The sequence below is a fragment of the Lycorma delicatula genome, chromosome 6 (genome assembly GCF_047948215.1).
Source record: "Lycorma delicatula isolate Av1 chromosome 6, ASM4794821v1, whole genome shotgun sequence".
Taxonomy (NCBI): domain Eukaryota; kingdom Metazoa; phylum Arthropoda; class Insecta; order Hemiptera; family Fulgoridae; genus Lycorma; species Lycorma delicatula.
In genome coordinates this window covers 2,096,587-2,114,721 of record NC_134460.1, presented here as the reverse complement: position 1 = coordinate 2,114,721, position 18,135 = coordinate 2,096,587, and the positions used below count along the sequence as shown (strand labels likewise).

The following is an 18,135-nucleotide window of genomic DNA, read 5'->3' as shown; positions in this document are numbered from 1 at the left end:
AGTAACAGTACAAGGTGAAAAGATAAAGATGCTATGATTTACTGATGATATAGTAATTCTAGCTGAGAGTAAAAAGGATTTAGAAGGAACAATGAATGGCATGAAGTCCTAAGCAAGAACTACCACATGAAAATAAATAAGAACAAAGATAAAAGTAACGGGATGTAGTAGAAATAATGAAGATGGACCATTGAATGTAAAAGCAGGAAGAGAAGAGATTACGGAGGTAGAAGAATTTTGTTATTTAGGAAGTAGAATTACTAAAGATGGACAAAGAAGGACCGATATAAAATACTGAATAGCAGAGGTGAAACAAACCTTCAGTCAGAAATATTATTTGTTTACAACAAAAATTAATTTAAACATCAGGAAAACATTTTTGAAAGTATATGTTTAGAGCTTAGCTTTATAATGGAAGTAAAACTGGGACTATCGGAATACCTGAGAAGAAAACATTAGTAAAAGCTTTTGAAATGTGGTGCTATAGGAGAATGTTAAAAATCAGATGGGTGGATAAAGTGACAAATGAAGAGGTGCTGTGAGAAAATTGATCAAGAAAGAAGCATTTGAAAAAATATAGTTAAAAGAAGATTGATTGATTGATTTGCATGGCATTTCTCCCACCACCACCACATTCAGTCACTCTAAAGCATAAGATCGAATATCTGTGCCACAAACAGCTTCTGAGCCTCGAATCAGTTTGGCAACCAGTGTCCTGACTAGCTCCTGCAGTTAACCTAATCTCGTGAGCGAACTAAGCATGGTACCACACACCACTTGCTTCGTGTCCCACCGCTCACTTCTCATATATTCTAAAATACATATATTAAAATATATATGACATTCAATAAATTTTATTTATCACATCAAGACAGCAATTCGCTGCTACACTTAGGTTGCTGATTGCCAGGAAGTTCCTCTCGACCAATATTAAAGCACTTGGAGTTTTAATTGGCTGATGGCCAGCCATAACTGTTGGGTAGCCTCTCACAGCAGTGAGGTAGGAGTCTTTCCCTTGAATAAACTACTGAGCCAGTTGAACAAAGCAACAGCATCAAGGAACACCCACACGGTCCGACAATGCGGCTCACGCCACATTGACTTGCCACTTATGAGTGGCCAATTTTCCCCTTGATCTCTAAGTTTCAGGGTGGCCTGAGTTCTGCCCCCCCCCCGCCCCAAGAGCTGGGCAGTCGAACATCATATGTTCATTCGACTGGACCTCCACGCAGACACACAGCTCATCAGCTGTCAGGCAGAACCAAAATAAGTACTGTTTCAAGTTCGCGTGGTTGGAGAGCACCTGGGCACCCGTTGCCCTTAAAAACGAAGAGAGGCATACCACCCCCCCCAAATCCTGTATAAATCTATACAAAGACCTTCCCTTAGTCGTAGTGTGCCATTCTTGTGCCATGCATCCATCGCGAGGCTGTAAAGCCTCCTCCTCAGGTGGGAGATGGGTAACTGAATGAAATTTGGAACCAGTGCATTGTGATCACCGTTCAGCTCCGGTACAGGCCCAGCTTGAAACTGCATCTCAAATACCTCAGCCTCCCTGCCTCTTCACAACTTCCACATGGCCACCCAAAATTTCACCACTAAATCGATTGGGAGAGCCTTTCCCAATGCATTAAAAGAAGACACAGAATTATAGGCTACATTTTAAGGTATCCTGGAATAGTTGCTTTAATATTTGAGGGACAGGTAGAAGGGAAAAATTGTGTAGGCAGGCAACACTTGGAATTTGTAAAACAAATTGTTAGGGATGTAGGATGTACGGGTTATACTGAAATGAAATGACTAGCACTAGGTAGGAATCTTGGAGAGCTGCATCAAACCAGTCAAATGACAGAAGACAAAAAAATAAAAATAAAAACAGTAATAGCAAAACTTTCTGATAAAAGGGAAGTTTTTGATTTTTCTTGTATAATGATTTCCGAGTTATATTTACAGCAAACAAGCACATTATTAACTGTAATTGCACTTTTCTACAATATTACATAAGTGACATACAGGCTAATTAAATATGTTGTCCTTAAGCAAGGTGCAAACTGGTATAGAAGTATAAATAATAACCTTAACAAATAATTAAATCTATAAAAATATGCTTGAAGAAGATTTTTTTAAAGCTATTGTATAACATTAGTTATTAATGTCCTGTTACTTTTTATAATTAATATTGCAACTAAACTATTATAATAATCAGGAAACTGAACTCCTTGTAATTTGTTTATATCTACTATCTTCCTCCTCTGCGCTCAACAAAATATATTTAACAACAATTGATTGTTTACAAGTTATAAGGTATCAGAATATAAGGGACAACTATTTTGAGTAACTGAAATTTTAAATTAGTAAAACTATCTGAGGTAAGTCGTACCTAATCAACAAAAATATGTGGTTCAGACATAATGGACCTTTAGTAAATATTGTATGAATGAGATAAATGCATTAGTGATATGGGTGGCTTGCAGGATTTGTTAATAGCATTGGGTTGATAAGGTTCCTAATGTATTCATATTATTACTCAGGAGTGCAAATAAAAAAAAGAGATTGACCGATGAACATTAATCAATAGAAGCTCAAGCATTTTGTTCATGTCGCGTGAAAATAATAACAGGTTTATGCAGTTGTACGAGGGAAAATTCTGGACAAATAGTGCAGAAAGGAGAAAAGAAACATCATAGCTGGAAAATTTAGATAACAGTGGACTTTGCGTGGACTTTCTCATCTGTCGACTTTGCAGATCAGCCATATCTAATGTTAGAATCACTATAATAGTAGCAATTCTGCCTAGTGGAGACTGTGTACCTATAAAGAAGACACCTTAAAACTACCCTGTTTTGAACGAAGTTTGTGCTATGCAAAAAAGCATGTGGCAAATCAGAAAAATATGGAATGAAATGTGGATGCATTATGAAATTATATAATGATTCCATTTAGGTTTCCAAAGTTTCACATCACTTTTGTTTCAAGTATTATTTGGATATGTGACTATAAAATTAACTTTTTTTCTCTATAAACAATCAAGCAATTTAAATAAAGAATAAATTTACTTAGATAGGTAAGTTGGAATAATTTATACATTAATCAAAATAAAACAGTATAAAACTGAATACTTAATGTATCAACTGAAATATTAATTGACCTTAACATTTTGTTGATACCATACAAAAAGTATGTGTATTCATCTAGTTCAGAGACTACTGTAGCGTGTGAAAATATAGTAAACACTATTATATTATATAACAATGCTATGCCTTATGGCCAGAACATCAGTTTAGTATCAAATCCAAAGCGTGCGTGTAGTGCATTTATTTAAGTTTTTAAAAAGCATAGTTTCATTGAAAATAATAATAATTGAAAGGTTTCTGTTTTTTAGTGTGTGGTCAAATGGGGTAATTGTTTTTTTATTTTTCAATTAGATTCTTACGCAAAATGGATATACTTGTAAAAAAACAAAGTGGGCCATCTACATACAGTGAATCGACTGGTAAAAAGATAAGACTATGAGATGACATTTATTTAAATTATGGTTTTACCTCATTGGATGAAAAGTCACAGTGTGTTGTTTGCTTTCAAGTCCTCTCTGATGAAATGTCTGTTTCAAAATTAAATGGTGCCATCAAAATTAATTTGACACTTGGAAACTAACATCTGGATCATAAAAACAAACCCTTGGAATTTTTTGTAAGAAAATGAGATACTTTGAGAAATCAACAAGCTTCTAATAGTAAATCAAGCCATACTGATAAAAGTATACTTGAAGCATCTTATCTCGTAGCATTAAAAGTAAGTAGCTAAGATGTCCAAACCCCATACAATTGTACAAAACCTCACATTGCCTGCTGCAATTGATGATATGGTCAGTGTCTTAATAGGCGTGGAAGAAGCACAAAAATTGAAAAAAGTTTGCTTTCTAACAACACAGTATCAAGGTAAATTGATGACATGGCTGCCAGTATTCACAATCAGATAAATCAGCAAGTGAGTTCAAGTGAATTTTTTAGTATTCATTTTGTTGAATCAACAGACATGGCGAATATTTCTCAGTTCTTATGATTTGTGAGACATGAATGTGATAGGGACAGATCAATCAAAGAAATTATATGGTTTTGTAAATCAATACCTGATCATGGAACAGGTTAATGTCTTATTGATGTATTTTATGAGGCTACTAAAAGCTATAACAAAGATTGGACAAAATGTATTGCAGTATGTAGTGATGATGCAAAGGCGATAACAAGAAAGACAGAGGAAAAAATTAAAAGATTGTCTTTCACTAAGGGCAGAATAGACGCACTGGTTCCTTCACACACACACACATGCTTCTTTGTAAAGCTGTAAAAAAAGTTAATTTCATTAAAAGTCATCCATAACAGAATAAGCTGTTTGCTAAACTATGCGATAAAATGGGCATAAAGAAACAAAATCTCTTCTTTTCCATGCAGAAATCAGATGGTTATTGAGAGGGAAAACGTTAAACCAGTTATTGGAATTGTGAGATGAATTAATAATATTTTTCCAGGATAAAAAACACTATTCGCAATGTTTTTACAAAATAATGAGTATATGTTGCTGTTGGCTTACTAAGCTGATGTATTTTCCCATTTCAATGACTTGAATGTGAATTTACAAGGACGTAATAAAAACATTTTTTTATTAATGACAAAGTACATGCTTTCATTAAGAAGCTTGATATCTGGATTATTTGCCTTCAAAGAAAAATCTTGATATGTTTCCAGTGACTTCTGATTATAATGAGAAAAATTTAGATGAACAAGCCACTATTATTCACCACAATTTGGATAGCATGAAGATGCATTTGCATGAGCCAAAAATTCAGTTAGAGTATTTCCCAGAAGATAAAAATGATTTCTTGAAGAGATGGGTACTGAATCCGTTCAGTGAGAACATTGTTGCAGCTGCTGAGTTACCAGTTGAGATTGATAACCAGCTCATTGAAATATCTGCCAATAAAATTTTACAACTACAATTTACATCTGAAGATTTAGGTATGTTTTGACTTGCTTGTCGAAGTGAATATAGAAATTTTGTCACAAAACCATTGAAATTATTAATCCCTTTCGCCATGTCTTACCCCTGAAAAAGGGGTTTTCATCTATGGTTATGCTAAAAAAATAAATATAGGCATCACTTAAAAAAAAATTTCTTTTGTTTATTTCCAACAAGATCCACATATGGAGAAACTTTTGGAGAAATGAAACACAAACGCAACTATCTCTTTAATTTTCTTTACATGTGTACTTATAAGTGTAAATAAAATGTTTAAAATAAATGATTTTTTCTCATAAAATGATTTCATTATTGTTTGTGTAAAGTTGTAGGCTAATTTTGCAACCCCTTTCATATCACCCCAATTCCCAGATTGAGAGATGCTGTTCTAAAATATATAACAAATAGATGTACCACTGTTCCATAACATTAGTAATGTTTTCATATATGCGTAAATAAGTATTACTCAATTCTTTTGGCAATGTTGTGGCTATAAGACTAATACCTTTTTCTAAACTTTGCAGTCACTGTAGAAAAAATTCAATAAATGTATGGGTATTAAAAAAATCATTTCCAAATATTTTTTTATACATAGGAATGATTTATAAATCAGATATGGTAAGCTAAGTTATATGTATGCAAAAGTTCATAACTGCTGAAGGTTTCATAAAGGAATACTTATGAACATGAGTTTTATGAAAAAAAAAAATGCTTAGTGGAATGATTCTCATGACAAGCAGAAAGTTTTAAATGTAATAAAATGATATAAGCTTTCAAATCCAGTTAAATACTACACATTTAAATGATTTGAACCTTGTTCTGTTACAACTACTGCAATGACTCTAATTTGCAATTATAAATAAAATATGATCACTGAAGAGTCATAAAAATAAATAAAATAAATATTTAAAAAAATAATAAGTAATAAATAAATAATAAATTATGATAACAAACATCACTTATAAGAAGTCCAGTTACATATGGAGTACAGACACCAGATATTGCACCAATTCCATTCACAAGCGCCATCAAAGTTCCAGCATAATTTGGACTTAAATCAAGTGAATTTACTTTTAAACTCGGATAAAAGAAACCCATTGAACCCATTCCAATTGTTAAAAGGCTCATCACTAAAAATCTATTGCATCCAGAATATGTTGCACAAAGAATTCCCAAAGCAGGTCCAATTGTTGCTGCAACAATAACAGTTAAAAATTACTTTTACATTTTAAATAACTAAAATATTTTTATGACTACTGTTTACTTTTCTTACCTTCATTCTAAAAGGTTGGTCTGAAAACTTCATTCTAAAATGAAGTAAGGAAAGGTAAATAGTACTCAACACAGAAATCATAGTGTTCTTAGGATGATATATAATAATAATTATTATATTAATAACAACTAAAATATCTTTTTAAAATATTTGATACTTTGAATTTAAACATTTATAATGACGTTTGTTAAAGTACAGATTTTTGTGATTGTCTCATTAAAAAGATCTGGATAGATAATTCATTTTGTCCCTTGTAGAATATGTTGATTCTTTGGTAGCAGTAATTTCATTATTACTACTATTGCAAAATCATTAATGAAATAGCATCACTCATGTATTTGGCTGAACCAAGCAACACCAGAGTTCAGAGATGGCAGCGCACAGATGAGCCACTTAGAAGATAACATGCAATTAGAAGTATTGGAATGTTCTAGCATTGCACACATGAACAAAAACAATACAAAATCCAAAATCAAACTGAAGCAAATCACTTACATTTCCACACACAATGTAAACTCACTCATGCATATTGGTAAACTAAAAATAATAACAGACCCCTAATGGACTACACAAAATTTTCATCATGGGACTGCAGGAAATAAGATACACCAACCAGGACACCAGGCAATCTCAAGGATATAGGCTCTACAAAGGTATACATGGGAAGAGAGAAAAGCGCTCCATAGTTTGGTCAGCCTCAAAATAATTCCATACAAGAGTTTAAGACACAATCCCCAAGAATCTCAACAACACGAACCTTAAAAGCAAATAATAAAATCTACACCATAATAAACAACCATACCCCTACCAATAATAAAAACAAATCTCCAACAGGCTGTAAAGAAACAGAAAAGTTCTGGGACCTATTTGACCAGACCATACATAACATTACCAAAAATCACATTAAACAACGAATTGGAGTGCTCAACTAGGCAGGGAAAGAAAGTACTGCAACGTTGTCTGAAAATGGCTCGCCCAAAAGAAAACAAATGCAGAAACTACAACCTAATTTCAAAATCTACATATTTCAAGTGGAACCCTCACAAACTCAACCTGGAAAAACCCTGACTACACTAAAGAACAATGGGATCTAGATCACATCTTCATGGACAAACACCACCACAAAGAGATCAACAATGTAAAAGTCCTCTGAGGAGTAGACACAGGCTCATACCATTACATAGTCAAAATTAAAATTAAATTCTCTTTCCAAAGGAAGCAACAAAACCAAGCCCCTAAAACTAAAATAAAAATAGACTCTACCCAATTTATCAAAAATGAAAATTACCAAAATGTGATGGAAAATTAATAATCATGGATAAACATGAAGACCTAGTCAACAACCTTAAACAAATTGCAGAAGAACTGGCTTGATTAAAACCCCATAAAAACATCACCGGTAAACAGCAAATGCGACAAAACATTGGAAAAGAGACATCAACCTTGGCTATTACATTAATCCCAAAAATCAGAAACATCATTCCAAGATCTAGAAAAACAAAGAAAAAGCACCTGAACCCTAAGGAAAATAAAAAGACAACACCATAAAGACACACTGACAACAGAAGAAGAATTTAACAAAATGCAATCGAGAGACTACCACAAAATCTTAAACAACTCCTGAAATACAAAACCCAAACTCTACTAATGAAACATGAAAACCATAATCTGGTCCATAACAATAAAGGCATGCTAAAATACTAACTAAATATTTCAACAAAATCCTAAATTGTGAAGAATCGACAGAACTCCTAAATTTAAACACCAGCTCCCCAATAACAACACCACTGGAAAACATCAAATCTCTCACAATAAAAGAAATCTACCAAGCACTGCGCGAGATGAAGAATTACAAAGTGGCAGGAGAAGATCAGACCTTTGTAGAAATCTTGAAACATGCAGGAAGACAAGCAAAAATCACACTTCATCAACAGCTTGTCAACATCTGGATCAAAGAAGAATGACCAGAACACTGCATGAAAGCCCTTATCCACCTGTTAAACAAAAAAGTGGAGAAAACAGACTCTAACAACTACAGGAAAATCCCACTCCTAGAAACAACGTACAAAATTCTTTCAAGAATCATCCTCAATAGGATAAGTTTACAACTCGAGATAGAACTAGGAGAATACCAAGAAGGTTTCAGATCTTGGAGGAGCTGTCTGGGCTAGATCATAAATCTCAAGCTAATAATGGATTACAACAGAAATAGAAGTAGAGACATTGCACCCACATCCCAACCTCGTAGGGGGAAGACACCCACCTTGTGACGTTACTGGGCGCCACACCACCCCCTCCATTCAAAGCCCTGGAGGACTTTACCGGAGGTTGTCTTTAGACCCTCCGGTAACATCTCACAGTCATCAGCAAGGCCACGGTCGGGATGTCCCCAATGTAAATGACTCGGCAGACATTTGCATCAGTAAATAAATATCAAATTTCGCCTTCTCGTAGGACTCAAACGGACATCTTCACATCCAACCTAACATGATTATCTCAAACTAACTAACCAAAACCGCAGAGCGCCTAGTAAAGATTTGACAACACCGTTATAGACTATAGACTACTCCTCGAGGATCATCCAGTTAATATGGAGATCCAGAAAGGAATGTGTTATCTCAAGTTCCCTAACAGCTCGTGAACGTTCGACCTCGAATCGGGGACAGACGTAAAGGACGTGGTCCACTGAATCATCAGTCCCGCAATCTGAGCATTGACTCTAATCCACAAACGAAACCTAGCCAAACCCGCCCGAAAGTCACCATGCCCGGAGAGAAACTGTGTGATATACCGATTGGGGGAGACCCATCCAATCGCACCTAAATCAAATATTATAGGAAATATACCATACGTGTAGCGACCTGTGGGGGATTCGTCCCAACTGACCCGTCAAGACGCAAGGCCCCGGTATTCAATCTCCTGCTTTCGTTTGTCGTCAATAGGTTATTTACCTTTGAAATGTAGCCTTCCTTACGTGCATTAGCCAAGATATTTATTTCTTTGACTCCGGCTATAACACAGATTGCCTCCCGCGAGACTGTTATCCAAACGCCTATAACAGCCAGCAAGAGAAGTCGCTGGGCCCGCAGTAAAGTGTCCGCGCAATACCTAAAGCCACGCGGTGAGCACAGACAGGCGCAGTATACAGCATAATAGCTTCGCTGACACCTTTGTAAAGGATATGCATGGTACGGTAATTCAACCCCCAATCGGGATGAATGACTACGGATTCCATGAAAGGCATCAGCGGCCTTTTTTGTTACATACTGTAGATGGTCCTTGAACCGAAAATTCTCATCAAGGATAACAGCCAGGTATTTTTAAGTCGTAACGTACCGAATGAGGGGACCAGTCATCCGGACCCGGATTACTCAGGTAGCAGCCAATCGGCCTTAAGCAACATCATTGTGGTTTTCTCTGAGCTGAAAATCATCTTATGTTGGAGACTTCACAGTCGGAGTGTCTCACAAGCAGCTCGTAACTCTACCTCGTTGCGCCAATCCCCGTCAATCAATAGCAGCGCGTCGTCAGCATTAAGGGACGACATGACAACCACATGGCAACCTTAAGCACAACATCTAATCGAATTCTATGATCCAAAGAAGAGGACTCAGAACACTGCCCTGAGGGCATCCTTTAGTTAAGGTCTTACGAACCTCCAAGCCGCTATCACGCAGGGAAACGGTCCGATGGATGAAATAACTTGAGAGCACTTCTAGTTCATTTCGTGTACACTTATGCTTCTGCATCTGAGACAGGGCAGAAAGCCACCATAAGTTGTTAAATGCCCCGGACAGGTCCAGAAAAATCATACATATTTTCATGAACAGCGTAAGCTACATCCATCCTTTAGTATGTCATCCTCAGTGCTCTTGCCCGGTTGGAAACCATACTGGTTGTCCAAGAGATCAGTGGCCAATCTAACATTAATACGCAAATATAGGACCATTTCAAAAATCTTGTCAATCATGGGCAAGAGCGTTAGTGGACGATAAGAACTAACAGTAGGGGTTTTGTCGCCAACTTTGAACAACAACACCAAGTCTTCACGCTTCCAACACACCGCAAAGTGGCCAGCGAAGGGCAACATAATATATATTCTAGTTATAGGACCAAGGAGTACTGGAAGCGTTCGGAGGAGGAGCTCCACTGTGATACAATCATATCCGAGGGCGTTGTGCCCTGCCATACTACAGATCACCTGGCGCACTTCCGCCTCAGTGATCTCAGAAGATTGTAAGTCGGTCTCGAAAATCGCCACTTCCCGCCTGACACGCCTTTTTTTTTCCTGTTTAGCCTCCGGTAACTACCGTTTATATAATACTTCAGAGGATGAATAAGGATGATATGTATGAGTGTAAATGAAGTGTAGTCTTGTACAGTCTCAGTTCGACCGTTCCTGAAATGTGTGGTTAATTGAAGGATACGGTTTTTATCGATTACCACACCCTTGACAAGGCTGATGAGAGGACATCTTTCCTACGCTTATGTCCAAGGGCTCTATACACAACGCCCCGATGGTCTCTGTTCCCTGGCTCCTGAACGAAGGAGCGCCGGGAATTACGCTTGGAGGACCTACTGCTATGAAAGTACCTAGCCGTCGCTGTGCGGTAATCTGCAGTTAGGGCCGCACGCCGACTGGGATCACCCTCTCGTTGCGCAGTCCTTCTGAGTCGGTTCACAGACTGCTTCATTGCTGTCAGAATCCGAGACCACCAACCAGATATACGTTCCCAGCCAATGCCTCTAGGAATGGCAGCTTCAACCGCCACCGCCACCACCGTAGAAGTGAAATTTTCTAATTTTCTGCCAGGACATCTAATGGCAGGCCGTCAAGAACTCGAGAAGAAATTTCCAGTCTGTACTCCAACAAAGAGGAGAATTTCGGCCATTCCGCCCTCCTATGCAGGAAGCGCCTCCGGTAAACAGGAAAGTGTTCCGCATGGCCATCTTGCAGCTCATCCGCTATTTCAAAGAGTATCAACCCACGATCGCTGGAACAGTAGTCGACCACAAACCGGTCAAGAAACTGTCAATTAGAAACGGTCATGACCACCGCCATGATCAGTGATTCCACTGTGTCAGCAATGCGACTTCGTATTAACATCGGTACCATTAAGGATCGGATCATCGCTCACAACACGAAGGATCCTATCCTATCTCGCTAGGCGTTCCTCAGTGGGATCTCTGTATTGGAAATATGAACTTATAACTGTACGGTTCTGTACGCGAATGGCAAGTCTGACCACAACAACATGATGCGCGTCAGAAACCTGCCGTATAAAGACACTATCAAGAGACTTTTTGCATAGAATAGCAGGCATAAAGGTATCCCCTACACAAAACATTTTCCAGCTGTGAAAGCCTGGCAGATCACCCCTACTTACATATGGGTGCTGCAGGAGGACAACATTGAGGCTCCATCTCTCTACAATCTCACTTAACTCAACCTGGACTACATAAGCACCTTGGGCATTTAGTCGACCGAAACTAACCATCAAAGGAATTAAAGTACAGCGCAACGGCCCTTACGTAACGACCACACTTCCTACTAACAACTGGGTGTTCATGATTCTTGTGCAACCTCTTACAGTTAACGGAAACTCGGACCTATACGAACAATCGTCTCCCTTGTGGGCCTCCTCGCCACAATGGGCACACACCAATACAAGCTTACAAAGTTTAGCTCTGTGACCGTATCTGCAGCACTTGAAACATCTTTGGACATCCACGTACTCTTTTACTCGGCAGAACCCTAAATCGATAAATAGTCTGCCTGCAGACGTAAATTTTTGAAAGAGACCAGAACTTACCTCAAAGACTCAGTGATATTTCTGGGTATCACCCCTACCCGTTTTAAAGACCAATCTGCAGTCCCGTCGGAAGGCGGATTCATCCAAATCAGTGTTCTGTTCCCTAATGAGGGGCAACACATCTTCGTCGGTCAGGTTACGGTCAATATCATAGAACAATTAATAAATTAAGTGAAGTTAAAATAAACAAATCTCGGATGATCAATTAAATAATAAAATTAGTTTTTATAAGGTAACATGAACAGATTGCTTTAATACAGATATATAAATATGCAGCTATTACAATATAAAATATACGGCGATAATATAACTATTATCGTTATACATACCGAGAGTAGTAAATATTTTTCTTGTTTTCGTAACTGTAAAAATCTTTTTTTCCATCATCAAATCAACTAACCATCCAGATGACCAGGCTACCGACCACATAAATAAATGTGGAAGAGACAAAAGTAATCCGTTCTGAAATAAATATTCAAATAATTTTTAAAAAGCTATTTTCACACGTTAATTCAAATATTCAATTTTTTTGTTGAGTTTAATGATTTTTAAATGAAGAACGATCTGTGAATTACAGTACGTATAAATTACCTAACGTTTTGGTAATTCAACGATATTTGTATCGTTGAAGTTTCCTGATATTTATTGTTTTTAAAAATATTTCATGTCTGAATTGTAACAAAAATGGCGTAAATTTTATAGCATTTTCTGACAGTTTTTCAAGCTAAACAAAGAATATATAAAGAAATTTTGTCTCTTTTCTGTGACATTCATTGAAATCTTTTGTTCTAATCTATAACTCGCACGTTCTTCATTCTCAGTTAAATCTTAATTCTCTCGTTCTCATTTGCAAGCTAATTTTTTACTGCTATATTATCTGGCAATTCGGTTTGCGATGTTAATTACTAAACGCAACCCGTGAACAAAATTATTTGGCAGAAATGATCATCGATCTGTGTCAAAAATGCCGTTAAGTTCATCAATGACCGCTCATCAAAGCGTTAAATATTTTCACTTGTTTGTATATTAATTTTAAAATAGTATCGCAGAATAATAAGTATTAAACTGCGACGGAGAGAGTTTTAGAAAGCAGAATAAAAAAAGTAGCAGTAAGAATAATTAAAGCGAGAACAGTGTGATTTTCAAAGAAACACGATCGACTTAACTTTTGTAGTAAGAATGTAGTCGATAGAAAATACCTGAATGCCCCTTGTGTATGAATGAAATACAAACACATATTTTTAATTTTTTTTTCTGAAAATATCGATTACCTGCGCTATAGTGAAATGCAAAACATTACTCATGTATTTTGGTAAATCCGTTATAATAGTAAATAGACCCCAGTCATGGCCAATTTGGCATACGATCAGTCCCCATAACGGCTTAGATTGCATTATACTACCCCAAGGTGTTAGAGGCGTCTCCTGTGAAGAAAAAAAAACTCTGTTAGAATATATAAAAAACGTTTCAAACTGAATTTTAACAAAAAATATTAATATTGTACGATATATCGTGTTTCTAATTTTAGAATTATTATTGACACTGGAACATCTAAAAGCGCTTTAATAGGCCGGTGATTTACCTTACGATTTAGATTTATGAAGACGTAAATATAAAAAGCTTTATTATATTTTCGTTAATCTGTCGCTTCCAATACTTTTGTATCGGAACTTCATCAACGTTACGGTAGCGTCAACAAACTATAAGATTATCTGGATCCCCTTGTAAGTACGTGCAGTATAAAAACACTTTGTCTGCCGGCACAATCTTTACAAAAAGATCTTATTGACCGATCAACTTATTCAAGGATAAATTATTGTTAGCAGACAACATCGGTTTGATTTTGGCAGGCGATATTTATCGATGCTTTCTAGATTTTTTTTTTTTTTATTAAAAAAATCTACTCAAAGTAACATTAAATATTTTATTAAGAGTATACAATCCACTTTCTCTGTATACTAGCAGCTATTTTTGCAACTCTTCTTTTTTTTGTAACGATGCTAACAATGCTCTTCTTAAAGCGTTTGGACATTCTGTTTTGCGTGTAATCAGATACTGAAAAGTATTTTAAAAAATTCACTACGATACATTTTATTAAGGATTTATTTTAATAAGGAGAAAATTATGAAAAGTTTACCTGAGCCTGAGTTAGTTTATTTTTATTTCATTATTGTCGGTAGCAAGAAAAAGAAACAAAAAATAAACTAGATAATAACAATAACGATAATAATAGAAAAAATGTTCTTGTTTAGACTAAATTAAAACTATTTTTAATAAAATTATTTGCTAATTAATTGTAATTTATTTATTTCTGTAGATAAACAAGTACTTTTGTTCTAGAAGTCATATAATCGTAAAATTATATTGCCGATGTGTGATTACATACTAACATAATTAAATAATCATCCGCTCACGAGAAATACGAGAAATGTAAAACTATAATGTAGTATAATGAATTCTCAGTTATATAGATTAAATTAAAGCTATTTATAAAAGTTATTTATAAAGTTAAGCTTTTTTAAACACTTCTAAGGAAGGAGTTGTAGTGCTGGTTTTTGTTTATTATGTACTTGTCTATGATTTTTATGTAAGTGTCAATGATTTGTACTCGTTCACTAAAAAATGTTTTTTTTTTTTGTGTTTGTTGTTTATTTCAAATCGCTGCTGTACGTCTGGTTTACATCCTTTAACCTTCTTTATTTTCCTGGGTGTAGCAAATGCGCTGCTGTAGCGGCTATAGCGATTACAGAAAACTGTACGTCAACAAAAATAATTGGTCCTTTTTTTAAGTTTTACGACTTAGGAGATATTTAAAAAACGTTTTTAACAAAAAAAAGAAGATTTAAATAAATTGTAATTAATCTGCAAAAAAATCTTTCGTTCCATCGCTTCCAAGATATAAAAAAAATTATTTTTGTCAGATAGACATTTGCGCGTATGTAAATACGTATGTATGTACGTACATATGTGTGATAGCCTCTATTTGGTCCTCTGGACCCTGTCGATCGATTTTCTTCAAACTCGGTGGACAGGTTCTACCTTCAGGAATAAGAATTACTAAATCTTTATAAAAATTGTAAAAACGGATAGGGGTGTTTTGTCTGAAATATGATTTCAGAAAAAAAAAATTTCTTTAAGTAAAGTTGAAGTTTTTTCTATTGAGATCACAAATTCGCAAAAACTTTTTCTTCAGAAAAGGAGGTAGCGGAAGGTTTTGCATTTATATTTTCTACATTAACTAAACACCAAGCCGTTAAGAAAATGTTTTTGCATCTTCCATTCAATAGTGTACGGTTATAAAAAATATATATTTTTTTCCTTTTAAAAGATTTATTTTAAATTTAAATCCATCTCGCAAACCCGTTCCATTTAGAATGTAAAAATCTTAATTTTTTGAAATTTAGTTCTTGAAAGAAAATTAGCCAAAAATTTTCATCCCTTTCCTAGAAAATTACAACTTTGTTTATTTAGTATATAAATTTTAAAAATACGATCGTGCGATGTAAAAGTTACATGCGAAATAAAAGTAATCTAAATTTTTGTTTCGCGATGCGGTTTTAGAACTGTAAATCAAAATAATCGTTAAAATAAAAATAAAAAATTGCTTTTTTACTTCCTTGTACGAAGTAAAGGAAGTATTGCGATAGCGAAAAATTTCGGTTTTCAGATTTCAAAAAATGGAAATGTCCATTTTGACCGTCCCTGAATCCATTTTGACTAGTTTCGGCTTGACGTCTGTACGTATGTACGTATAACTCAGACGATTAGCCGTAGGTTATGAAAATTCGGATTTAGGACTATTGTAACATATAGTTGTGCTTTCGATTGCAATCGACAGGACCAAAAGCGCCCAAAAATCCAAAAAAATTTGGATTTCGGACTTTTTTTTTAACTACAGTAATAAGCTCTCATCGAGAGCTTTACAACGATATAACAGAAAAGGTAGTTATTTTCATCGGTTCCTGAGATATAGCCAAATAAAAGTTTTATTAATGAAATATTTTGATCTTACAAGGGAAGGCACATCGGTTCGTTTCAGACGTCATCTCTTTTTTTTAACTTTTTTTTTAATTTAAATATATTAATTTATTAATAATTATTAACTTCTGATCGTAAAAATAAAATTTTACGATAATTATAATTCTAATACTTTAAGCAGTATCTATAAAATAACATGTAACGATCGGGAAAACTAAGACATCACTTAGGGCAAGGTTTTCAGAACATCTTAAACATTATAAAAACAATACGTTAGGATTTTAAAATGTTCAGCATTTTAAAAAAATTAGGGTTTCTGATACAGATATAGAAGAACAATTGCTAACATGTACAGGAACCAAACAGCAACAGTAACAATTGAAGAACATAAGAAAGAAGCCGTAATAAGAAAGGGAGTCCGACAAGGATGTTCCCTATCACCGTTACTTTTTAATCTTTACATGGAACTAGCGGTTAATGATGTTAAAGAACAATTTAGATTCGGGGTAACAGTACAAGGTGAAAAGATAAAGATGCTACGATTTGCTGACGATATAGTAATTCTAGAACTATCGCCTGAAAATAAACAAGAATGAAACAAAAGTAATGAAATGTAGTAGAAATAACAAAGATGGACCACTGAATGTGAAAATAGGAGGAGAAAAGATTATGGAGGTAGAAGAATTTTGTTATTTGGGAAGTAGAATTACTAAAGATTAACGAAGCAGGAGCGATATAAAATGCCGAATAGCACAAGTTAAACGAGCCTTCAGTAAGAAATATAATTTCTTTACATCAAAATTAATTTAATTGTCAGGAAAATATTTTTGAAAGTATACGTTTGGAGTGTCGCTTTATATGGAAGTGAAACTTGGACGATCGGAGTATCTGAGAAGAAAAGATTAGAAGCTTTTGAAATGCGGTGCTATAGGAGAATGTTAAAAATCAGACGGGTGGATAAAGTGACAAATGAAGAGGTATTGCGGCAAATAGATGAAGAAAGAAGCATTTGGAAAAATATATTTAAAAGAAGAGACAGACTTATAGGCCACATACTAAGGCATCCTGGAATAGTCGCTTTAATATTGGAAGGACAGGTAGAAGGGAAAAATTGTGTAGGCAGGCCACGTCTGGAATATGTAAAACAAATTGTTAGGGATGTAGGATGTAGAGGATATACTGAAATGAAACGACTTTCACTAGATAGGGAATCTTGGAGAGCTGCATCAAACCAGTCAAATGACTGAAGACAAAAAAAAACAAAAAAACGTTAGGATTCTCTAATGTTGCCGACCGTTTAATTGTTAATTACCGATTTAGAAACAGATTTAAAAATAATTGAAATAACAAAAGAAAATTATAAAAAATTGGGAGTTTTAGAAATATATTATATATACAAATACAGACAAAAATTCAACTTGATTAATCTGCAGACAGAGTTTGATAATGATTTTCTTATCAAAGCTGCTATAAGTAGCAGCGTTTTTGTAAATATTTAATAAAATTCATAAAATATTACAACAGTACTGTATGTAATGGCTGGCCACTGGCATGTATAGGAGATTTTAAAAAATCTAATAAAATTTTGATATCGTTAAGAATTTTGAATATTTAATTTTAATTCTTGACTGTATATTTTACATATGCGATAATTTTAATTTCTTCATTTTAAACTTTTTAATTTTTTGATCAACTGACAATGAGGGAAAATCCACGAAAGCGCTTTTAATGTACAAATTGAGCAGTACAATAACGTAACAAATATTATTAGTTTTATATATATATATATATATATATATATATATATATATATATATAATAAATACTTTTGATTTAAAAGGAAATAATATTATTTTTTCAGTGGAAACTAATTATTAGAAATACAAACATAGGAAAACATAATCATACACCCTATTATTACATGTGTAATCATACATTTTCATACATCGCATGAACATGAAAACGTAATTTTTTTATTATTAATGAAAAATAAACAATTGTTTTAGTAAAAATACTCTCGACAGTTACCACCGATATTTGCAATGCGATTAATGT

General features: G+C 34.7%; 1 protein-coding gene across 2 annotated transcripts in view; it reads right to left on the bottom strand.

The window, feature by feature from the left end:
* The window catches only part of LOC142326219 (putative inorganic phosphate cotransporter), a 79,270-nt gene that overhangs the window by 20,915 nt on the left and 40,220 nt on the right, over positions 1-18,135 (bottom strand). For both annotated transcript variants that reach the window (XM_075368510.1, XM_075368509.1), the window contains 3 exons: positions 13,374-13,526; positions 12,432-12,564; positions 5,971-6,209 (listed from right to left, as the gene is read on the bottom strand). In XM_075368510.1, the coding sequence (XP_075224625.1) occupies positions 5,971-6,209; positions 12,432-12,564; positions 13,374-13,526 (525 nt within the window). The remainder of the gene's footprint in view (positions 1-5,970; positions 6,210-12,431; positions 12,565-13,373; positions 13,527-18,135) is intronic.